The 26099-nt window shown below is 38.1% G+C and overlaps 1 protein-coding gene across 1 annotated transcript in view; it reads right to left on the reverse strand.

Moving 5' to 3' along the window:
* LOC128031140 (neuronal acetylcholine receptor subunit beta-2-like) overlaps positions 1–21904 on the reverse strand; it is a 35159-nt gene extending 13255 nt beyond the window's left edge. Inside the window, exon 1 of the mRNA XM_052619380.1 lies at positions 21613–21904. Coding sequence (XP_052475340.1) covers positions 21613–21658 — 46 coding nt within the window. The 5' untranslated portion in view covers positions 21659–21904. The remainder of the gene's footprint in view (positions 1–21612) is intronic.
* Positions 21905–26099: the final 4195 nt, after the last annotated feature.

The following is a 26099-nucleotide window of genomic DNA, read 5'->3' on the forward strand; positions in this document are numbered from 1 at the left end:
GATTTTTCATGAATATGACTGAATTGAAGAATAAAATCTGTATCATACACTTGGGAAATTATGAGCTATATCACCACTTATCAACACTACGGTGAATGACATTTAGCTCACGAGATAAAGAGATACTTGGTTTACTAGAATGAGACAATATTTTAATACTATTTTTAAGATTTTATTTTAAATGACAAAATATTTTTCTTTTAATCATACCAATCAAAACATGCAGTTGTATTTTTAAATATTTTAATTAATCTAGGTCCACCTGCAAACTCAGAGCGAGGGGTTAAACTTTTATTTTAAAATCATGGTGTACAACAAATTGCATACTTAGAAATAGGGCTGCTCCGATCACGATCGGCCGATCGTTATGCGCATCTCATCAGTAAAGCCGGTTCTCCAATCAGCGGTAAATTCCATCAGGTGCGTGACTTCACAGCATATGCACAGGAGGAGTTTTCTGGTCTGACCGGCTGAGAAGGAGATGCGCTCCATCCATTACTAAAAAGTAGTATACTTCAAGTTTATTTTACTAAGTTTACTTAAGTAAAGTTCAAGTATATTTTTAAGCATACTTTATGTAGCAAGTATAAAAATATCAGTGTTCTAGTAGTATACTTGTAAGTGTACTGTTTCAATATTCCTTGGGACTAAAATGGCCCACTTTCTAGTATATAAAAGTATGGTTTAAGTATACTTTAAGTATAACAGTAGCAAACTTTGAGTACACAACTAGTTTACCTCTATGTCTGTAGTTTGTACTGCAATTATACTAAAAGTGAACTTATAGGTTTAATGATAGTTTACTAATTAAATACTTTGCACACTTTGAAGTATAGTCTCAGTAAACTACAAGTTTAGTAGTTTTATACTACAAGTATACAAGTATACTAAGTTTTCTTTAAGTGAACTTTACATCATACTTTATGTATACAACATGAGTACATGAAGCCCATTTATGAGAAGTACATTAAAAGTAAACTAAAAGCATACTTTCCTATTTTTAGCACACATGAATAAACGTATTTTTCGTAAGGGATGCTAGTAAATGGTAACAGTGCAACAAAACACATGCCAGACATTATAAGCGTTACCAAATAAAACCCAAACAGCACATGCAATAAAATACCAAACAATATAATGTGAGCATTATCAAAAGTTTTACCACAAACACAACTTACTGGCTACTAATATCGCGAGACCGCTTTTCACATCAAGTAGTAATATCGTGAGATCTCGTGCAGTGCTAAAAGCCAGGCGAAACTGCTATGTATTTATATCAGACACAGTGCATTGTTAATTTTGTGTAAAAAGATTGTTTTATCAAGGGAAAAGATGATATTATTTCATATATACTGCTCTTTAAAATTTCAAGTACTTTTCAAGTACCTTCTCAAAAATATGTTGAGGGTTTTCCAGGTTAAATTTTTAAAAAGTCAGATTTACGTAGACTACTTCTAGCACTTTGAGCACCTTGTACGAACCCCGAATCAGCTTTTGGCAGGATAGCAGAAAAGCACTGCCTCAAATCTCCTTTATTTCTGAGAGTGACAGGCAAGCACCGATCATGCATTATTATAAAAACCTTGTTGCATGCTTCCAGCAATTGACTAATAGCACCTAAAGATCAATCCAGTGAGATGGCTGTATTCATCAAATCTAGTAAAATTTGTTTTCCCCACTTGAGTCCCACCAAAATGAATCAACACAGAACATGGCATATTTGCAATCTTTAGATAAAATGACTATGTGTACACTTATAACAAACAATTCAAATATTCTCTTTCATATTGCACTAAGAGACAGTGTAGCATTTTGGTCTCCACCTCTCTCATCTTCTTGATTTTTCCTTTCTCAGGGTTAGCATAATACATTTCTTCTGTCTCTCTCTCTAACTACTCATTCATCCTGTTCTCTGTTCCCGCTGTCTTATTTTCTTGTCCTTGCTGCTCTTGTTATGTTCAGTGGACAGGAAAGATGTTTCAACTGCACTGATCAATAAAGACTCTAATCACACAACATTAACTCTCTCTTTCTCTTCTGTGCTCATGTCCACCTGTACATGCTCTAAATCTCTCTGTCTCTGTTTAAATGCAGTATCCCCTTTCCGCTCAGTTTCGCTTTTTTATTGCTTCTGTCTTAAATAGGTCATGACATGAGAAATTAATTTTTCCTTTAAGTTCTGACATATAAGTGGTCTTTGTACCATTAAGTCACCCTGCAAGTTACAAAACTTAAAATGTCCTCCTCATTGTGAACAGTATTTAATCAATCTCCAAAAACGGCTATTGTGGAATCTGTGACATGACACAGGCAAATATCTTTCTGCATAAGACATTGATGAATAATTATGCAACATCGCACCAAAGATCCTGTCCACTGGTGTTCAGCCGCTCTTTCTACACCAGACATTAACGGTGCATTGTGACAAAAGCAGACAGGACTCATTATATATACATAGTATATACATAGTATACAGATGCAGGTTTAGATTTTGATGTTCAAGTTTTGCAAGTTTCAGATTTTCTCCTCATGCTTGAGCAACTCCTTAAACATAACATTTTAAAAAAAATACTTTCATGTCATGGCCCCTTTAAAAAAGACCATGAGAGATTGAGATAGTGTTACATAACACCTTTCCTCATACATTTAAATACCTCTTACATAATCTGTAAGATGTTACATGTAAAAAATAGAAAACAAAATTAAAAATAAGATTTTTTATATAGAAGATGAAGTTTATTTTTTTATATGAAGATGCTGCATAACAGATACTTACATATTATTAGAAGACAACACTGAGTAGCAATCAAGGATATCAAACAATCTGTCACAGTGTCTGGGTTGTTGTTCCCCGGGGTTCCACTAGATGTCCTCCTTCTCACGGTGCCTGTCCCAGATCACTTCCTGTTCCCTTATATGGTCACCTTCCTCCTTGTTACCTGATTGATTGTTCACCCCACCTGTCTCCTGTTTCCCAATTATCCTTCTGTGTATAAATACCCAGTCTGTCTTAGTCTATGTCACGGAGTCCTTGTCTGATGTCATTGTGTTTCAGGTCCATCAGTCTTGCTTTGTCTTACCCTATGTGTCTCATTCTCTCGTTCCACCAGACTTCCTCTACCTTTCCGTTCTTCCGAGTTCCCCGTTTCATCCGGTTCCCTTTTTGTTTGATTTGTCTCTCATGACTGTTTATTTTGTATTTACCCCTCTGTTTAAATAAAACCCTTACCTGCATTTGGATCTACCCTCTCTTTGTGTTTTTCCCCAATACCTATCGTGACAGAAGGACTCCGTCATGCCTAGATCCAGCGGTGTGGGATTTCGAATCGGTTCCCCAGCCACCATGGAGGAACGGAGGGGGAGATACCAGAACTTAATCACCCTTCATCAAGAGGGAAGTGAGGTGGGTGGCCTGGCGCAATTGTTTTGGACTATGGCAGTCGGGCTAGGTTACAATGATGCAGCACTAAAGGATTTATTTAATAATTGCCTGGATGATCCTTTACCTTCATGGGAGATGAAGGGGTTAGAGATACTGGACTTTTGGGGGTTTACCAATTACCTGCACCATCGTGCCCAGTGGAATGCAACAACCACACCAGAGTGTCCAGACAAGGCTGCCAGCTCAGCCCCACAGCACAAGATGGGCGCCAGCCCAACCCCACAGCACAAGATGGCCGCCAACCTAGCGTCACAGCCCAAGATGGCCGCCAGCCCAGCACCACAGCACAAGATGGCCGACTCAACGCCACCGACTCCCCATCGTAGAGGGCGGAGGAGGAGACAGGCAGCTGCTGTTCCCGAGGCGGAGCCCGAGGCAGTTCCCGAGGCGGAGCCCGAGGCTGTTCCCGAGGCGGTGCCCGATGCAGTTCCCGAGGCGGTGACCGATGCAGTTCCCGAGGCGAAGCCCGATGCAGTTCCCGAGGCGGTGCTCGATGCAGTTCCCGAGGCGGTGCTCGATGCAGTTCCCGAGGCGGTGCCCGATGCAGTTTCCGAGGCGGTGCCCGATGCAGTTCCCGAGGCGGAGCCCGATGCTGTTCCCGAGGCGGAGCCCGATGCTGTTCCCGAGGCGGAGCCCGATGCAGTTCCCGAGGCGGTGCCCGATGCTGTTCCCGAGGCCGAGGTCGTTCCCGAGGCGGAGCCCGATGCTGTTCCCGAGGCGGAGCCCGATGCAGTTCCCGAGGCGGAGCCCGATGCAGTTCCCGAGGCGGTGCCCGATGCTGTTCCCGAGGCCGAGGTCGTTCCCGAGGTGGTGCCCGATGCTGTTCCCGAGGCGAAGCCCGATGCAGTTCCCGAGGCGGTGCCCGATGCTGTTCCCGAGGCGGTGCCCGATGCTGTTTCCGAGGCGGTGCCCGATGCAGTTCCCGAGGCGGAGCCCGATGCAGTTCCCGAGGCGGAGCCCGATGCAGTTCCCGAGGCGGTGCCCGATGCTGTTTCCGAGGCGGTGCCCGATGCAGTTCCCGAGGCGGAGCCCGATGCAGTTCCCGAGGCGGTGCCCGATGCTGTTTCCGAGGCGGTGCCCGATGCTGTTTCCGAGGCGGAGCCCGATGCTGTTTCCGAGGCGGAGCCCGATGCAGTTCCCGAGGCGGAGCCCGATGCAGTTCCCGAGGCGGAGCCCGATGCAGTTCCCGAGGCGGAGCCCGATGCAGTTCCCGAGGCGGTGCCCGATGCAGTTCCCGAGGCGGTGCCCGATGCAGTTCCCGAGGCGAAGCCCGATGCAGTTCCCGATGCAGTTCCCGAGGCGGTGACCACAAGGCCGTGGTGGTCTTCGGCTCCGCCCTGGGAGACTCTGGTGGTGACCACGAGGACGTGGTGGTCATCCGCTCCGCCCTGGGGGACTCTGGCGGTGACCACGAGGACGTGGTGGTCGTCCGCTCCACCCTGGGGGACTCTGGTGATGACCATGAGGACGTGGTGGTCTTCTGCTCCGACCTGGTGGACTCCGGCCTCGACCACAGAGACGTGGTGGTCTTCCGCTCCGCCCTGGAGGGCTCTGGCCTTGACCACACGGCTGTGGTGGTCATCTGCTCCGTCCTAGTGGACGCCTCAACATGTCCTTCATGGACTTATGTTTTGTGTTTTTTGAGTTCTGTTTCTGTCTGTTCTCTTTAGTTTAGTCTGGCCCTCCGTCCCTCCCCCTGTACCTCCTCCGGTCCTCCTCCCTCCTGATCTCCCGGTTTTATGTATCATTTCTGGTGTTTGTCCCCCATGTGTTCCTTTTCTGGCCCTCCGTCCCTCCCCCTGAGCCTCCACCTGTCCGCCTCCCTCCTGGTCTCTGTGTCATGTTTTGTCTTTAAGCGTCTGGTAGCCGCTCCGTAGAGGGGGGGTACTGTCACAGTGTCTGGGTTGTTGTTCCCCGGGGTTCCACTAGATGTCCTCCTTCTCACGGTGCCTGTCCCAGATCACTTCCTGTTCCCTTATATGGTCACCTTCCTCCTTGTTACCTGATTGATTGTTCACCCCACCTGTCTCCTGTTTCCCAATTATCCTTCTGTGTATAAATACCCAGTCTGTCTTAGTCTATGTCACGGAGTCCTTGTCTGATGTCATTGTGTTTCAGGTCCATCAGTCTTGCTTTGTCTTACCCTATGTGTCTCATTCTCTCGTTCCACCAGACTTCCTCTACCTTTCCGTTCTTCCGAGTTCCCCGTTTCATCCGGTTCCCTTTTTGTTTGATTTGTCTCTCATGTGTTCCTTTTCTGGCCCTCCGTCCCTCCCCCTGAGCCTCCACCTGTCCGCCTCCCTCCTGGTCTCTGTGTCATGTTTTGTCTTTAAGCGTCTGGTAGCCGCTCCGTAGAGGGGGGGTACTGTCACAGTGTCTGGGTTGTTGTTCCCCGGGGTTCCACTAGATGTCCTCCTTCTCACGGTGCCTGTCCCAGATCACTTCCTGTTCCCTTATATGGTCACCTTCCTCCTTGTTACCTGATTGATTGTTCACCCCACCTGTCTCCTGTTTCCCAATTATCCTTCTGTGTATAAATACCCAGTCTGTCTTAGTCTATGTCACGGAGTCCTTGTCTGATGTCATTGTGTTTCAGGTCCATCAGTCTTGCTTTGTCTTACCCTATGTGTCTCATTCTCTCGTTCCACCAGACTTCCTCTACCTTTCCGTTCTTCCGAGTTCCCCGTTTCATCCGGTTCCCTTTTTGTTTGATTTGTCTCTCATGACTGTTTATTTTGTATTTACCCCTCTGTTTAAATAAAACCCTTACCTGCATTTGGATCTACCCTCTCTTTGTGTTTTTCCCCAATACCTATCGTGACACAATCACCTTTTGAACAGAATCATTTGTGTAATTTTAGTATATTTTAATATTTACTGTAACATCATCAGGGCGGAAATAAAAAAATTCAAATAAAGTGAAAAAGAAATCTGCAACTGATGTGTTAACTGTTAAGTAGAACTATAGGCAATATTTGCTTTGTATGTAGAATGCTTGATCAAAGTCACATTAATTGCTTTTACATTGTTACCAAATATATATATATATATATATATATATATATTTAATAATAAGAAGAATAAACAAAATGTATCACAATTTCCACAAAAATAAAAAAATTAAGAATTAAATCAGCATATGATTTCTGAAGGATCATGTGACACTGAAGACTGGAGTATAGTGATTGCAGAAAATTCCTCTTTGCATCACAGGAATAAAATAATTTGTAAATACTTTCAAATAGAAAACTGTTATTTTACATTTTATTATTATTTAATAATATTAGTCTTTTTACTGTACTTTATTTATTTTACTTTTTAGTCAAATAAATGTAGCCATGGTGAGCATAAGAGACTTCTTTCAGAAACATTGAAAAATCATACCTCCCCAAAATATTTTTCAACCAAACTTAAGGGGCCTATTCTATCTAAACGCAAAGTGTGAAGCGCACTGCGCAGGTGCTCTCAGGGCGTGTCCAAATCCACTTTTGCTATTTTAACGATGGAAATTGTTGGCATGCCCGGGCGCATGGTCTAAACGGGTTGTCCCTATTCTCTTAATGAGTAATGGGTGTTTTTTTGGGCGTAATGTGAAATAAAACAATCAGAGTCTCATCTTCCATTCCATTTAAGAGCCAGTTGTGCTCATGCCATGAAGGATTTGCTATTTACACGGCAGAATTCGGCAAGCACAAAGACAGAACGTGTCTCTGAGATGAAACGGAGCTGCTCGTGTGCGAGCAAATAGATACATAAATACATACGATGACTATCCATTATGACATGTAGGCATTTATGTTTATTTATTTATATATATATATATATATATATATATATGTATATATATATATGTATGTATATATATATATATATATATATATATATATATATATATATATATATATATATATATAATTAGCCTACAAAAAATCTTATGCATTGCAATCCTTAAATTTTTTACATTTGGCATGTTTGTGTGCTGCTGTGCGTCCCTGTGTTTAATGAGTGTTTAATAAGCAGCGTGTATGCGCGTTGCAGTCCCGCCTATACTAACACGCTATTTAAATAACAAAGAACAAACATTGCACCAGACTTTAGACCAGGTTTGAGTTGGTCTATGGCACAGTCTATTTTCAGCTCCTTAAAATAGCATTGCGCTAGCAATGTGCCTGAACATGCACCTTTAATCAAGCTCCAGAAACAGCTACAGCCATTCAGTCTCTTCACAGAAACATGTTAGGTAGAACTGGGCATACCTGTTCTGTTTCAGAATTGTAATATACAAAACAAGGTTCATATAGAAAAGGTTAACTGATCTTGACTGGCCTGCACAAAGCTTGAACTCCACTGAACATCTTTGGGGATGAATTAAGATCACAACTGCACATAAATAGGAGCAAATCCCTGGATCAATGTTTCTTCCTCAAGTATGAAGCCTTCCTAGAAGACTGAAGGCTATTACAACAGCAGACGACCAACCCCTTATGTCTGTCCATGGTTTTGAAATGACGTTTGTTGATGTTTAGCAAATGCTGCAATGACTATCCTCATTTCCATTTCTCTCTCTTCCCTCTCTCTCTCCTTTTCAAGACAATGTTGTGCTGGGTTGTGTTGAAGCAGAAGGTATTTTAATAAATCAGCATGTTTTCTCTTCATCTTTGATCCTCTCTCTGTGAGTTTGCTGTGCTATATAAAGCCATGCAGTGGGGTGCTGTCTTTTCCAGCTCTTTATAAGTGCTTATAATGTTTCCATGTGCTTTGGCTTGTGTGGAGAAAAATATTTGAAACTACTAGTTTAAATGCCATCTCTTGGTCTGAGAAACATGTGCCCAAAGCAGCAATACCACATATACTGTATAAAGAATTTGATCTGCCATGAATATGTTTTCAAAGCAAATAATAATGTTTTTATTTTAAATAATATAAATAATAGCCTAATATATATTTTAGTAAATTATATTAACCAACTACAGTACATTGTCATTCATCAATCCATGTAGTATCCACATAGAATTTTTCACACGTTTTTTATAAATTCCTTACAAAATATAATGACAGCAATCATTTTTACATAATTTTCTTTCAAAGACATAACCCACCAAAAACATATATAAATTGTCATAATTTAAAAGAAAAAATACTATGGAAGTAAATGGGAACTAAAATGTTTTGTTTACCAACATTCTACAAAATATATATATATTTTTTTTGTTCAGCAAAAGTAAGTCATACAGGTTTGGAACAGCATGAGGATAAATAAATTATGACAAAATGTAAATTTTTTTGGTGGACTACATCTTTATTCTTTTCCCCATTCTTTTTAAACCACATTTATGTAGGTTAGTTCACATACTTGGGCAATATTGACGAGCCTCTTCTCGTTGACTAAAGGTTCGTCGACTATTAGGAGGCAGCCCTTTAGTCGACGATAAGAGGCTTGATCGACTAAAATTTTATTAGTCACTTAGTCGCAGAAAAAAAATCCACAGGAAGTGGTGAGGTCACGCAGTCTGTGACAGACAGATCATTAACGGCTCAAATATAGCTTATCATCTCAAATATGTAAGTAGTAGCAACTTTACATGGCCGCTCAATCTAATATTAACCTAGAAAAATGTGCGCTATTCAAGTGTCTTTGCAGAGGGTGAAAACTGAACAGATTGCATGCTCACAGCAGGACAGATGGAGGCGCCGATGTGGTCACTTGCTCTTAAAATAGTCTGTCATTTTGGTCATACAGATAAGAGTAATACATCTTTTGAATCTGTAAAGCCTCTATATTTATTTGTGTGCACTCACAATAACAACAAAACATTGTGCTTTTGTAAAATAATGAAAGCAAACAGGATGTGCTTTCTGCCGTCTCGGCCTCTGTGAATTTGAGTGCTTAACTCTGTGTATACTTGCTTTACAGACATGAAAAATATAGGCCTATCGTTAGAGTGAAATGTTTACTTTGAAATGAGACAATTCAAATCTGAAAAAAACTAATATTCTCAGATTATGTAATCCATGTGAAACTTGCATGCAGGCGCATCCACTACTGTGAAGATGACGAGTCAGTGTCACCGAATTCATCTCTTAAGCCGAAATCACAGAAAACACTAGTTTATCAAAAGATTATTAAAATGTTAATGCAGTTTAATCTGACTATTTTCCCTGACACATTTATCATTACTTCCACTGGTGTGCTGTGGCAAGATTTATGTGTGCGCTTGAGCGCTTATTAGACTATGTAGGCAATAAAGGGCTCATTAGCTTGATTTAAATGGTTTATTAATAAATGTGTGGTTAGTCGACTAATGCTTAAAATAAATCACTACTAGTCAAACAGAAAAATCTTTAGTCGAGGGCAGCCCTATCACATACACACACATGCTTTCATCATCGTGTGTAACTTTAACTTGTGTAACGACTGGTGGGAACAGCGACATCCAATAATATTGAAAAACTATTTTGAATATTAACAACAAGAAAAAAAAAGAAAAATTACTTTAAAATCTTTATCAAATGTGAAAAACAAACAAACAAAAAAAACTAAAAAGAAAACAGAGAGACAGGGACAGCTATGCCTTTGTCAGCTGAACTTGATCGACATCACGGCGAACGTTACCTCAGCGCAGATTAAGTCTATTGTGTAATTGAAAGAAATACTATTCATTCTTCGTAGCAATAAGGATAAATTGGTAATTAAAGAATTAGGACAACCAATCATCAAACAAGTATCTATATAGGGCGGGAAGTCATATAAAATAAAAGTTTTTTTTGGAAAAACCACATCCTGGCATCAGTCTTCATTTGATACTGCTGTTAACACGCATATAGAAACATAAGGAGAGCAATAGATTGATTCCTAATGTCAGTTTATTTTTAATTAACACTATAGTAGTTCAGTTCCCTTTAAATCTTTAACTAGCCATGAATTTATCAATTGAATGGGTGACCTTTCCTCATTAATCGAGCAAACATTTGCCCCCCCTGAGAGAACTGGCAAAAGCCGCCACTGCACATTCATATACACATTCATTCATACACATATAAATAGATAGTATTTTAATGAATGAATGAAATATCAAAGATGTCAAACATATAAAAAAGCTAATTTGCATGTGGTGTTCATGCTCTACATTCAGCTGTAAGTAGCTGCTAAATATCCCCTGCACAAAATAGTCTCTCCATACAGGGTATTATATACATATTTGTGCTATATTTATTCGCTGCATTTCTACAGTACATGCCTTCGGAGAGAAGTCGATTCAGTAGGAATAGGATGATGTATTTTAGACAGATGCTTAGAGCTGATGGTATTGATCTGAGCACTCATAACGGTGAAAGCTTGCAAAGACGGGCCAAACAAATTGCTGGCCATAGAATGCTATTGAGTTACATCACATTCACATTGCATCACACATACCGCATCCATTCCACGAGGACACGAGGGGAGTCGGCTTCATAAGCTCATCTGGCTAACATTGTCTTCTTTACAGCATAATCCTGCATGACAATATGTCTCCAAATTCTACCTGTCAGAATTTAATTTTGATGTCACTTTTTCATTTACCAGAGGAATTAGAAATTTCTCAAATTCATTATTTCTGAATTTGTCATTTTATATCATATAATGTAATAAGAATCATATGTAGATGTTCTTTCATTCTGTGCAATAAAACCGCATTAGCATTGCTGAAATATGCATGAAACATAATCGCAGCATTTGTGCACATCAGCCTTTAAGCAGTTCAACAACACTCTTATTCAGCTTTGAGTGTACAGTGCCCTCTTTAAATGTGCTGTAAAAGGATTAATAGCACTCTGGACCTGTTTCATTGTTATGCTTCCCTTCATACATTTTCTGCTGTTTCTGGCTTCCTTCTGTACCATCCCTACTGTTTATGCTCTATAGACACAAAATGGTTCTGAAAATTGAGTGTTTACAATTAGTCCAGCTTGTGTTGTTATGTCTGGCTGACTTGGAATGGCTTGTCTGAGCTTGCTTGCGCTCATCTAAAATGAACATTGGCTTGGCAACACATGGGCACATCTGGATTAAAACGGCAGCTCATCAGAAATGAATACACCTGACCATCAAGGCCCTGTTGTCCTACTTTTGTTTAAATATTTAACATAAAGAAATGCATTAATTATTATTAAGTGTTGACCACCACAATAGTACACTTATAGGTGTTTTATTTTGCTTTAGCAATGTATAATCCATATTAATATAAAAATACATTTCTGTATTCATTTTTATTAGATTTCTTTCTCAAATAATAATTTTATTTTGAATGCATTAAAAACTGAATTTGATGAATATAAGATTGGGCTCTTTAATTAATTATTAATGGTAGCTGTTTTAGTTGTTTAGCTTGTTTTTCATAGTCAAATTATAAAGCTCTACTGATAACAGCCTTTTGCCATGGCATCCAAAAAGCTAAAGGTTAAAAAGCCTCTTTTTCTCTCCACATTACTTGCTTGTGTTCTCTTTCTGTCCCCCAGGAAAATACTTGACATCTCAAGAAACATCATAGTCTGTCTTTCTCCGCAAATAATCTGGACATGTGTTTTGCCTGATGACAGAACATAATGAACAAAAGGTCAACACAGAATAAATAAGGTAATGAGTTCTGAATATTCATAAGGTCTTTGCTGAATCAGAGTTATGTGCTGTTTACCTCACTTTTTTCAACATTTATGGCAATTCATATTTTCTTTCTAAATCATTATGAAAAATTATATGAAAAAGAAATAAAATATTGCTTTAATGTCAACCAAAAACTGAAGAAACTCAATGTAATGTATAGTACTGTATAATATACATGTCAATGGTTATTTAATGGCTTCACAATGAAAGTATGTGAATACAGTAATATGTGTGTAAATACATTAATATGGTACCATATGCATTGTTACCATGCAGCCAGCTTAAAATTGCAGCAATCTGTTTCTCTTCCTCTGTCTGTTTAAGGGGTCCATGGCATGAAAAGGCGGAAGACCTCTAATTTACTCTTATTTTACATTTTAGATATTCCAACTACTGTAGAAGATTAGTATGCAAGACATGCTGGTTGGATATCTGTGTGAAATTGAAACCTGAGTGAAATCTCAGTATCATTTGCTGGCTGTTGAAATGGTCTATGGATCAGAGATATGAGAGCAGACCAGAGTGCCAGATCACTGCCGTATCTAGATGGGCTAAAGTGTTGAGCCAGTATGACTGGCATAGAGATCAGATGACAAGAGCGCAATGTAAGCATGTTAAATGCACATATAAGCCACAATATCTACATGAAACAGCGAGAGAAAGAGAGAGAGAGAGAGAGAGAGAGAGAGAGAGAGATGTAAGATAAATAGAAAGGAAAGAAAAATATGTTTTTTTTATTTCAATGCACTTTTATGCTTACCAAGGCTGCATTTTTTTTAATCAAAAATACAGTAAAAACATTCATATTGTGAAAAATTATTCAAATTTGAAAGTTTTGAAAGATATTTTTTACTTTTTTTATAAATAAATGTTAATTTGAAAAATAAATCAAATAAATAAATAAATAAATGTTATTTAAAAAAATAGATATAAATGTCTTCATTGTCACTTTTAATCATTTTAATGTGCCCTTGGTACATAAAAGTAGACATTTAAAAAATAATAAAGATAATAATAAATAAATTGAATTTACACCAAACTTTTAAATGATTATCAAAGATTATTAAAGATTATCATTTCATGCTCATTTCATTATTACATTTCACTGTAAACCACATATATCATTTACATGCAATTTCAATGCATGGGACCTTTACAGCTTCAAAAATCATGCAAACTTCAGAGCAAACGTAGCATAAAATTGCCCATAAAGCTTAAAATGTATATATTCAAAATCTTCTTCCTAACACTACTTGGTGTGTTAATGAGAGAAGTGATGTCCGATTGGCGAACAAATAATTATTTTGAGCAAGATCATTTCAACTAATCGTTTGTTCCAGTTCTCTAAACAGCTCTGAATGATTTGTTCACTAATTGACTGATCAAGTTCTAGATGACTCAATAATCCAGTTGCAGCAGTTCTCAGGACCCACAGAATATATCAGCAAAAGACTTTCATTTGATCTGTTTTTCAACCACAGCTATTGTATGGCTTTATACAGATACAGTGCACAAATGGACGAATCATCTTCACAAGGCTAATGAGCACAAATTGGATGGAAAATAATCTCCCTATTGATTTCGACGTAAGAAAGTAAGCCATACAAGTTTGGAACGACATGAGTGTGAGTAAATGATGACGGAACTTTCATGAGTGAACTATAGTAGACACTCTCATAGGCATGGTGGGGTTTGGGATCGGTATATGTACTAAAAGAAGATGCAAGAACGTCCTTGAAAGTCCTTTGAGAGTCAGTGTGTTTAACCAAAAGTAAGGGAGAGACACATACTCTGCGAGGGGGAGTGTGTGTGCACTGATGTGTGAATAATAAACACTAAAAATAGACCAGGAGGTGAACCTCCCATCCGCACCTTCACTCACTACTCTTTATTGACCCATCAAAATGCACATCTCTTTATGCGTGTGTGCAAATGGGAAAGACAGTGATACACGCATGGGCAAGTTTGCGTAAATGTAATTTGATTAGTTTGCAAGCCTGCAGCTTTGAGATCTGTCTCGTTCTTGAAGAAACACACCAAACGCTGTCCACTGTTTCTCACTTGACTGTTCCACAGCCGCTTCCAGCATCACTGTCTCTTCTCTCAATAAGTCAGTGTGCTCTGTTTGAAAACATCCATCCATCTCATCTTTAACTTATGTAGTGGTATGTTGTAAAGGTGATTCCTGTGTGAGTTTGTAGCAATAATGCTATAATGCAGGAGGTGGAGAGGGCTTGACCCTCTGTGTCTCCACCATCGATCTGCCGGTAGATAAAGGTGGGCCATAAGTCATTCCACAACAGGTTTTGTCATTTTTTATGGCTCCCTCAAGGCAGAATGGGAATTTAGTCCAAATCACTGCCAAATCTGCTCTTCCTTAATAAAGAGGCCAAATAGAGCCACGTTCAACGATGCAGAGTCAGGACCGACTTGCTGACATCAATTACAGTTAATGCGTGGGCAGAATGGACAAGGTGAGAGGAATTGAATATTGATTCATCATATATTTTGACTGGGTGGGTGCCTATGAATACTGTGCCCTCCTATCACTATCACATTTTATTTAATATTACTAACTCAAACTGATTATATTGTTAAACTAAATTATATTGAACTTATACTAAATAAATTACGTAAAATGTGGTGGAAGCAGTGCTAAAAAGGGATAGTTCACCCAAAAATGAAAATTCTGTCCTTTACTCACCCTCATGTCATTCCAAACACAAAATAATTTCATTCTTTTCCATTCATCAACACAAATGAAGATATTTTTGATGAAACCTGAGAGATTTTTGTCCCTCCAAACATTGACACTTCAAATATAAGTAAAATAAATCTGTATTTGAAAATAAATCTGTATGAATTGAGCAGTTCCATCCAAGTTTTCTGAAGAGACACGATCACCTTATTTGGTCAAGAGATTTGGTTTAGGTCTTTTATTCACATATAAACATTGTGTCTCTTCAGAAGACACAATCTGTATAAGTATTAATCTCAATACACAAGGAATGCTATCATGATGCCTTCATTAACTTTTTGAAGCATCACAATTTTGGAAGAATCACTCAGGTTTCATTACAAATATCTGTGTTTCAAAGATGAACAAAGTCTTATGGGTTTTAATGTCATGATCACAGAATTTACATTTTTGGGTGAGCTTTCCCTTTAAACTTTCCACTGCAATATTTTATACTAGTTCAGCAACAGAACAGAAACTTAAAATCGGTAATGCAAAGCATGGCAACTTTTATTCTGACAAGAGTTTTATTATCTAAAATACCATATAATACCATATTTCTCAAAAGATGATCTCAACAAGAGCTAAACTTGTCCTACAGGTCAGTGCTTGTGACCTGATGGCACCACAGACCACTGCTATTCTCCTTATGTGTTTATTACTGTACATAACCCTAATCATTTAGACACTGGATATATGTCTGTTCATCACCTTTTTTAGTCCTCTTTAGTTAATGGTTATATATAATGGCAGTGGCTCAGTGGTTCATGTAGGTTGTCTACAAACTGGAAGGTTGGTGGTTAGATCCCCGGCTCCCCCTGACCAAGTGTCGAGGTGTCCTTGAGCAAGACACCTAACCCCAGCTGCTCCCGATGAGCTGGATGGCGCCTTGAATGGCAGACACCGCAGTCGGTGTGTGAATGTGTGAGTGTATGGGTGAATGTGAGGCAAAATTGTAAAGCGCTTTGGATGGCCATGTGGTCTGGTGAAAGCCGTATTTAAATGCAGTCCATTTACCATTAATATAATTGGGTGGGTTACTGCATTAACTGACTAATAATACACTAATAAGTATAATACACTATGCTGATGTACTAAATCTATCCTTATGTTGCTGCTAAGAGAATCTTAACATGCTTATACCACGAGGAAAACAGGGCTGTGGGATGGTGGCGCAAGGACCCTCCTCTTTTTTTGACCCTAACAAACCCTTTCACCACACATCAGACGGTTACACGTTCTTTTACTCATTTACTTGTAGTCAAAGTTAATTAACTGAATTAACCTTCTGGGGTCTGACACTTAGAAAGGAGGACCTAAGCCGATTTCCACCAGCCCGCGATAATTGTGTGTGTGTGTGTGTGTGTGTGTGCTTCAGCCCCCCTAAACTTATGCCCAGCCCCCCTAAAAATTATTTGATTAATTAATTAGTGATCGCTTCAGTCCCCTTTAAAAACTCATTTGAGACGGTGGCAAGCTGCATCAAGTTCCGGCTCCTCCCCTTATCTGAGTCTGCATGGATTCAGCGCGTTTTTCAATCCACAGGGGCGCCGAGCAGAGCGAACATCAGAGAGTACAAGGTGTGTGTGTGTGTGTGCGTGCGTGTGCGCGTGTGTGTGTGTGTGCGTGCGTGTGCGCGTGTGTGTGTGCGTGTGTGCGTGTGGTGTGTGTGTTCTCGCATCCAATACCAGTACGTCTTCGCTGCGTTCACTTTCAGCCTTTATCACAGTGTGACAGATGTTTTTTCTTCCAACAAAAATGAAGCGATTAACACCCATGAAAACATACTTTAGAAAACGATCATGATTTAATTTAAATTACTTTTTGAAATTGAAAACATATTATTGTGTATTTCGGCATTACATTATGCAGCCATGCAAAATAAATTATTAACGACACACATCATTGTCTGAAAGTACTAAATGGCACAGAGAGAGAATCATCATGTGGAGTTATTTTGTTTTCTATTATTAAACATAATTTTGTATTAAGTAATAATTAATCATTAGTGTATCATGATACATATATTAGAGTAAGAGTAAAGGGATCTTTGATTTTTTTTTTTTTTTTTTTTTAAGTAATTGATTTATAGAAGTGGCAAATTGATAATTATGTTATTTTTAATAAATATAAATAAATATAGAACAGATTAAACATATTACCAATAGACAATTACATTAATACATGTTTTGTCTATATTCTTAATGAATATTAGCTGGTTAGTTAAATGATTTGAAATGAAATAAATGTTCAGGGGCTGACTTGATGTATAACCAACCGTATTGTTGATTATAAAGGCTAAAAAGCTAAAAATTATTAATAATAATAATAATAATAATAATAATAATAATAATAATAAAATATAATAATTTATATTTCATTGTAGATGGATATACAACATTTTTTTTTTTTTGTCGTGCGGGAGTAGGTCTGCAAATGAGCAACAGTCAGGTGAGAATAGAACAGACAGCCTCACACACACACACACAATACCACTGCAGGGCCGCGGGAAGTAATTTTGAACAGGGGGTGCTGTGAATTTTTTTTTTTTTTACAAAAAACCTATGAGCCTATAGGCCTATTTAAAATACATTTTAAAAATATATACATTGAGATTTACTACTTTATTGTCATATACACTTCAGTGCACAGCCAGCCAGGGTCTGAAACACACAGACATCAGTTCTCAGATATGCGCAATGCGCTATTAATCTGAAGCAGAAGCAGAATCAGAAATAATAGTTTAAATAATAGTTTAATAATCGAAAAAAACGAAATAATTACTTTCATTACAATTTCAGATAGCCTATACATACATGCAACTCATTTATATACAACAAATAATATTACAACAAAATATAATATTAATCAAACTTCACAATAACGCTAAAACAATGCAATCGATTTGGTCAGCTGGCTTGAGTCACTGCACGTTTATGTCACACGCAACTCTATTAACTCCAAAATCTTTTTACGCACACCACAAGGAAATAATCTCTGACTATTTAAGCAATTTGTTTATTGAACAGTTCTCCACATCCATTACGCTAAGAACACACGCACAGTATAAAGCTTTCTGTCTCCATCTCCAACCTTTTTACACAAACCACAAGGAATCTCCGACTATTTAATAGGGCTGGGTAAAAAATAGATTTTTCGATTAATCGTTTTTTAAAATGTGGTCGATTCAAAATCGATTCTCAAAGGCCATGAATCGATTTTTTTTTCCGTATTTATTTGAACGTAAGATTAGCGTTAATCTAATTACAAATCTTCTCCACTAGATGTCACTCTCTTATGTGCCTTGTGCGATGTTACCGACGAACCTATCATTCATTCATTCAGTTTAAAGCAGTGGTTCCATTTTCTGCAATGTGTGTCAGGTCATGCTCCCGTTCGCGTCTTACAGACTGCATCTTAAAGCCTCTTATACTTTCTGCGTCTTCGAGTCCGGAGAGTGTGTACCGAGTCTGAGCAGACAACCGCGCGGACAGGTGCGCGTGGTCAGTTGTCTTCAAAAGCACAATTGCACATGTTCAGGCAGTGTGAAGAAGCCCATTGCCAATCGAACTAATCGTGCCGGGCTCGGGCTTGTGCGGTAAATGAGCGGTCATGTAATGTTTCGATTAGCGCGAGAAATATGCGAAAATGTATGCTGAGTAGTTGAAACGGAGGCTTGCTTCTGACGATTACGTTTTGGTAGCACCAGCAACTAAAGCAAAGTCTGAGGTGTGGAAAAGTTTTGACCATGTTTATAATGAGAATAATGAGTGAATGATGACGCACCATCAGTGAGCGAAGGAGCGCGCTGAAGACATCTACAGTGGATTCAATCATTTTCCTCTACATAAACACTTAGGCCTTACCTAATCTTGGTGAGTAAATGTTTTTCAAATAATAACTAAATATTACTTGAGTCTTAAATGCATAATGTAGACAGAGTAGGCTATATAAGCTAATGTTGGCATTATTATTTTATTATGTCAGCTGCTATGGCGAAGCAAATCCGGCAGAGCCTTTATCTTAATTCATTTCGTTATTGCCAAATACCCATCTTAATTTATAATTTATCTTAATTAAATTTTTTAAGAAAGACTTGTTTTTATTGGTGCGTTGGCCTATTTATATGCTAAATGAGCCTATACCTTAGGGCTATTTATAGAGTGCTGAGATGTTACGATGTTACAGAGGACTTATTTTATTTCTTTGTTCAAACTTCCAAGTGGCCTATTACGTTAGTCATGTATAAATTATGTTAAACTATGTATAAATTACTAATTCCTGACAAAAGGCAAAAGAGCTGTGTGCTGCATACATTTGAATAATGTCGGGTTGTAAATGGGTTCGGGCTTTTAAAAAGCTGTCAATCAAAATGTACGTGTCGGCTCGGGACATGTCGGGCTTAACTTTTAAGGCCCGATTACAGCTCTAATAGAAAATCGAATCGAGAATCGAAATAGAATCGATTTGAGAGCTTGTGAATCGAAATCGAATCGATCTGGAACATCTGAATCGATACATTTAACAGTTCTCCACAACCATTACACAAAGAACACACGAACGAAATAATACTCTCCATCTCCATCCCCACCACCTTAAAAAAAATACTATAGTGTACTACTTACAATTGCTTGGCTAGTCAAAGCTGATCCCACACTTGTTGCCAAAAAAAAAAATGTTACAAGCGCGTTACAAATATTTTAATAGGCCTACATTTTTTTTAATCTCCCTCTCGTCACTAGGGGGTGCTGCAGCACCCCCAGCACCCCCACTTCCCGCGGCCATGTACCACTGTGTTCCCAAGATTCATTGCCAATTTCCACGTACATTTCATAAGAAAAAGCAGTGGTATCATCAAAGGATAAACATGAATGTCCTAATACTGAATCAGGAAGTCTTTATTGTAAAAAAAAATAAAAAAAATAAAAAAATCTACATTCCCAATTCAAAATTTTCCAGTGACTGGTCACATGTAAAAAACTGTATTAGTTTTTTTTACAGTTTTTTTTACAGTGTTATATATGGCTCAGTCAGTACTCCTACTCCCATATATGAAATACAGGGAATACAATGGAATAGTGGATTGCAATAAGGTTAGTAGTATACAACCCTACCCTAATAGTAAAATAATATTTTTTAATCATACCCTTATTGGGGGCTGAGCCCCCCTAAAATCAAAATCTTAGAATCGCCCCTGGTGATGTTACATTTACTTCACCATAATAGGAATAGTTCACACAAAAATAACAATTTACTGAAAACTGACTCACCCTGACAGGCCATCCATTCACTGGAGGTATTAAGGATTGTGTTCTTTGGTTTACAGACTCATTTTTTGGGAATGGTTAAAAAAATAATAATAATAATGGAGTTTTATAATGGAGCAAGATTTTAATTAACAGACTGGATTATTGTGATGTTTTAATCAGCTGTTCGGAATCTCATTCTGACGGCACCCATACACTGCAGAAGATAAATTGGTGAGCAAGTTATGCAATGCAAAATTTATCAAAATCTGTTCTGATGAAGAAACAAACTCATCTTGAATGACCTGAGTGTGAGTACATTTTTTTTTGTCAGCAAATTTTCATTTTGGAGTCCTTTACTTTTTAACCTCTTTTGATCATTCAACTCTCCTGTTTATACAGTGACTGACCAAAGTAGTACAAAGTACCTCTAAATTATTTTCTGTTTCTAGGAGATACAGTTTCTGTATGTAAAATAATATAACTCTGTCCACTGTAATGGACTTTGATATGTGATAACTGGGCATTTCAATGGGGTTTTCCATAAAATTTTATTGCGATTACCTTTAATCATGATTTATTTACAAAAAATGAATTATGTGATTTTATTAAATTATATGAATTCAGAGCAACAGCAGCAGGGATTTATACTAAAGACAGCAAGATATGTGTGAAAATGTGTGATGGTAATATAATTAATAACATAATTCATTATGATAACCATACTATATGTTTTATTGTTGTTTTTTATTTTATACGTGTATCAAGAAATTGTCATTTACTTAGATGACTTGACAATACAACCCTAAATTCATGGTGGCAGATGTGTAACATCTGGATTAGAATTATTGCATTCTTGTTTTGAAGCTAAAAGAAACATCCAACTTCCCGTAGTGATTTAATAATGTATGCATCAGGCGGTTAAAGACCCATGCCTAATGTTTCCACACGCACACTTCAAGCCATTTCTGCAACCTCGCTTTATGAACATGGCAATTTAACACAAGCTTTGCAACTATACCCCATCCATTCCTGCAAGGAAGTGCTGAGTGATAGACACAAATTAAATGTTATCTTCGTCAAGATGCGACCACAGAGAGACTTTAAAAATCACATCTCAGCAGCTGTGGCGGTTGCGGCTCATTTCAATAATGATGTGTATTATCATCCAGGCTTACAGTGCCATAACCGCTGCTCAGCACTTCTGCGCACAAAGAGAACCGCCGCCGTGATTTTATATTAATGCGCTACAGCACGAGCTGTGCGCAACTTACAAGACGAATGGAAATATGGACATAATGTATCCGTTAACACTCAGGTCACACATGAAATATTACCACATTACCAGAGTGACAGTATAGATTTATATTCCACCGCCCAGCATCTATCCATCTCCAAAAGAGCTACGGTTTGCTTCCAAACATCAATTCTTCTATATCAATATCATAAATGACTGTGCTCGTGCAGCAACCTTCATTACATTCCCCTGGTTCCGCGAATAAAAGCCTCAGAGTAGCGCTTCACCTGCTTTGACCAGATAACTTACTTTTCACAATGGCGAGGATGCAGAAGAGCGTCCACAGAGCCATCATCTCAGCGAGGACGGGGAAGCATCTGCCGCGCGTGAACTGCTCTCTCTCCCGTGCGCGCGTTTGGTCGTGCGTATCGGAGCGTGACTTTGTCGAGGTGGACGCGCGCCAGAAGATATTTTCTTTTTTCTCGACGTTATTCAGTACCTGGCATCGTAACTTCAGCGGCTGTAGGTTGCCGTATGCGTGGTTTCCCCCAGCGATGGAGTGGGAACGGTTTTATGAGCAGCCAGGTAGATGAAAGACTAGTCGCGGTGCTCGAGAGGAGATGTGACGAGATGACAGAAACGGCGAAGGGGAGGGGCGGGGGGGAGGCAGGCATACCTCAGATTCCCCTTCACTACATCCGGTTACATAGAATGTTTTCTTTTTTTCCCCCTTTTTTTCACAGGACACTCACCATTTCATTTACAAGGTCATTTGGTCCACCTGAAGACTCACAGTACGTCTCAGAAGAGGCTTAACGTTTTGAAATATCAAAACCAGTTTCTTTGTCTAACTATGACTTGAAAAGTAATCCAAATATTTGAGATTACAATTACAATTTCCACAATAAACTAGTCATGAAAGGTGTGACTCATTCTATTGTAGATCTACTTCCCTCAAAATTGTCATCATAAGTGGTGGAGAATCGCACTTTGTGAGAGGTGTTTGAATTATAAGGTTAATTACTATAGGTTCTCTATCTTAAACACTTTTTTATGATTGCAAAACATAAAATAAAAAACATAATAACTGTTTATTATTTTTTTTAACACAATCGAATTTTAAGAGATAAAAAGGATATTTTGTTTTGATTTTTGGATATTTTCATCTTCTTTGTTTGAAATCAATAGGTTGCACTTCAATATGTTTACAGTACAATCTTAAATATACAGTATATATATATATATATATATATATATATATATATATATATATATATATATATATATATATATATATATATATATATATATATACCTACTGTTTTTAAGTTTGTACTGTACACGTACTGAAGTGCAACCAATTGATTTATTATATATATATATATATATATATATATATATATATATATATATATATATATATATATTGGCATCTATGGTTCTATGAATTACATTGACCATCTGGTGGAAACCTGCCCATTGCACAAATTATTCTTTTTAGTTTCTTTAGATTATTAGATTCAGATTTTTTTTTCATGCTAAGAAAAAATATCTTGTAAAAACTGCTCCATGGTAAGTTTTTTGGGGACTCCAGAATATAAATCAGTGGTACTTCTTAATATTATTAATAACATTGCTTGATTATTTTACATTTTAAGCACTGAAAAAATGTTTAGTCTAGATAACAGGTACTTGATAGAAATGTGGACATGCACACCCAAAATACACTGCAAGCAAATGATCCAAAAAGGCAGAACTTTGCAGGAATCTACTGTAACAGTCGCTAACTTTCATTTTACACTGCATGAATGGTGATTATAACTGACCATGGATATTCTAGAATGTGTGATGTTGTGACTCTCGATTTCTTTGTATAATCTGTTCAGAATTTTAAGGACAATTTTGTTTTTCATGCTTTTACCAGGTCAGTGTGATGTTGACCTTTTAGGAACTTGATTTACACACTCTTAATAAAAATAAAGGTTCAATTTTTTTAAATAACTGTGATTACAGTATCATGGGTAATAATCAACTGTTACACATACACATTTTGATGTCAACTATCCAGCTGTTGTAAGCCAGCATCACTACTCCAACAGCAGGAAGTAAAGCTCGCTCTGTATGGAGACTTGTTTTGCCCCAGGGGAGCGGGTGGCTGGGTGTGAGTTTTCCAGGGAGATGGGTATCGTCTCTCCACCAGTCAGGATTGGTAACATCACTGCATGACTGAGTCCTGTCCCCACATCACAACCACTCTTGTCGGCATGTCAGTCACTTCTGGCCTTTCAACCAGTGGTTCTGCAGTCGCTGTGTCAAAACTCAGTGTTCAGCGTTCCAGAAATAACCATCGCTTTAAGGGAGATGATGGGGTCTCCCAAGCTCTCCTCGTCTCCTAGTTCGCTCTCTCTGCATTTCATGCACTCACAATATTTATGGCTCTCTCTGTCTTCCATTGCACATACACTTACACCCTTTGGCCAAAATGTCTATTTTTGCAATTTCTCTTGAGGGACCCCTATAGATGACCTTGGCTTTACATCCTTAAGACACTAGTAGGAGGAGGAGGATCAAGGGAAGGATAACAAGAAACAAGAAAGGAGAAGAAAATAGAGAATGGATTAATAGAGAGAAAGAGAGGAAAGAGAGAGCAGGGAGATGGAATTAATGTGCAGGAAAGCAAAAGCTTGGTCACTGGTGACTCACTGGTTGACTGTTACGTAGGTATTCATGTCCTATTCACACCGTACAGCTACGCTCTTTACAAGCAGTGAGTCACACAGAGCTGAGGATATCTCAAGCTTCCTGGCATATGATGTCTTCCATATTCTGGGTTACTACAAAGTGTGGGAAAATGGAGAGATGACAGGAAGCAAACGTAAAAAACATCTTCAAAAACCAAGAGTAATAATAATATATTTGGCATCATCATCAGGGTAACAAGCATCCTCCAACATGTTCGAATTAACCACGTGTTGTATTTGCTTATTTCTATAATGTATATTTTTGTTATTAGTGACACCGGTGGCATGTAAGGGAACTGCGCTCATTTAATCCATTTTCATTGTATTACACATTGACATTACAGTCCACACACACACGCACACACACGCACACACACACACAAACACACACACACACACACACAATAGATGCATAATAATATATATATACAAATGTATTATATTTAATATTACATTTAATAAAATTCATATATATAAAATAATTAAACAATAAAATATAGCTATATTTCATAGATAGAGAGGCTACAGCTACTTTATATATAGATAGACAGATAGATAGCTTTTTTCAATCTACTCATTCTCTTTTCACCATCACCATGTTCACCCCTTCTAAATACAGCATTTCCCGCTGACATTGTTCTCTAAAACGTCTGCACTCTCCTCCATGTCTTCCTCTACTGTTTCCCTGCACAGCCTTCCACTCCTTCCCTTCGTTGTTCTGTCTTTCCTTCTGATGTCATATTATATGTGCACCTTTGTGCGTGCTCTCTCTCTCTCTCTCTCTTGTATACTTTTCACCTCCCTCTCTATATCTCTGCAGAGCTGGGCTGACAGGGAAGCTTCAGTGCTCCAAGTGCTTGGAGTCTCTTGTTGAATTATTTACAGACTGGGACCCCCCGAGCTCTTATGCCACCCCTCCCTCCCTCTCACCCCTCCCTCTCTCCTTCCCTTTCTGTCTCCTGCCATTTGCTGCTGGCAGCTTTCTCTAACCTACAGTATGTGATTTTGACACACTGACTGACTTTAGCTGTCACGAAGAACACTATTTTGCCACGGATTTGACTGAATAGGGTTTTCCAATAAGTTCTAAATGCAATGTGAAGGAGTAACTATAGGGAATTGTGTGTTCTCAATCTGCTATTAGGAAATAAGAGAAAAAGACATTTTCCTTGGAAAAGTGGTGGGCAAGAATGAATATATTCGCACATACACAAATGAAATATATATTGTGCTCAATCTAATCAGATGAGTATGTACATTTACAATGGTTCATATGGCAGATGCTTTCGTCAGAGCTGACTTACTGTACATATGATGCATTCAAGGTTTATATTTTAGTATGTGTGATCCCTGGGAAATGGCATTGCTAATGCCATGTCAGTTGAGTAATAATAATAATAATAATAATAATAATAATAATTATAATAATAAAAACATTAAAATTGTGAAACAAATTAAATTTAAAATAACGGTTTTCTATTTTAATATTTTAAAATGTAATTTATTCCTGTAATGGCTAAACTGAATTTTCAGAAATGTTTATTTCTGTCTTCAGTGTCACACGATCCTTCAGAAATCAGTGCAATATACCGATTTGTTGCTCAGGAAACAGCTGAAAACTGAGAAAAACCGTGACACACTTTCATTACATCAGGGGATTTTTTGATGAATAGAAAGATCAAAACAACATTTATTTGAAATAGAAATAGGTCTAGTTAACCTGGATCCAGACAGTTTTAAATGCAGATATTTTTCTTACACAAATGCATCCATTCACTTCAGAAGACCTTTATTAACCCCACAGAGGAGCACTATTATAATGAATGGATGCACTTTACTGCCATTATAAAGCTGGGAAGAGCCAGGACATTTTGTAATACAATTCCGATTGTATTTGAATAGTTCATATGCAGAATCCTCTAAGTGTCATTTGAAATTTTCTTCTAAAGTGGGCATTTTTATAAGGCTCCTATGTGTACGTTCAGTAATTTCACTTTAATGGCAATGAATAGTTTCTTTCTTTCCCATTAAAGTAAAATAACTGATCATAAACAT

The sequence above is a fragment of the Carassius gibelio genome, chromosome A16 (assembly GCF_023724105.1).
Source record: "Carassius gibelio isolate Cgi1373 ecotype wild population from Czech Republic chromosome A16, carGib1.2-hapl.c, whole genome shotgun sequence".
Lineage (NCBI taxonomy): Eukaryota > Metazoa > Chordata > Actinopteri > Cypriniformes > Cyprinidae > Carassius > Carassius gibelio.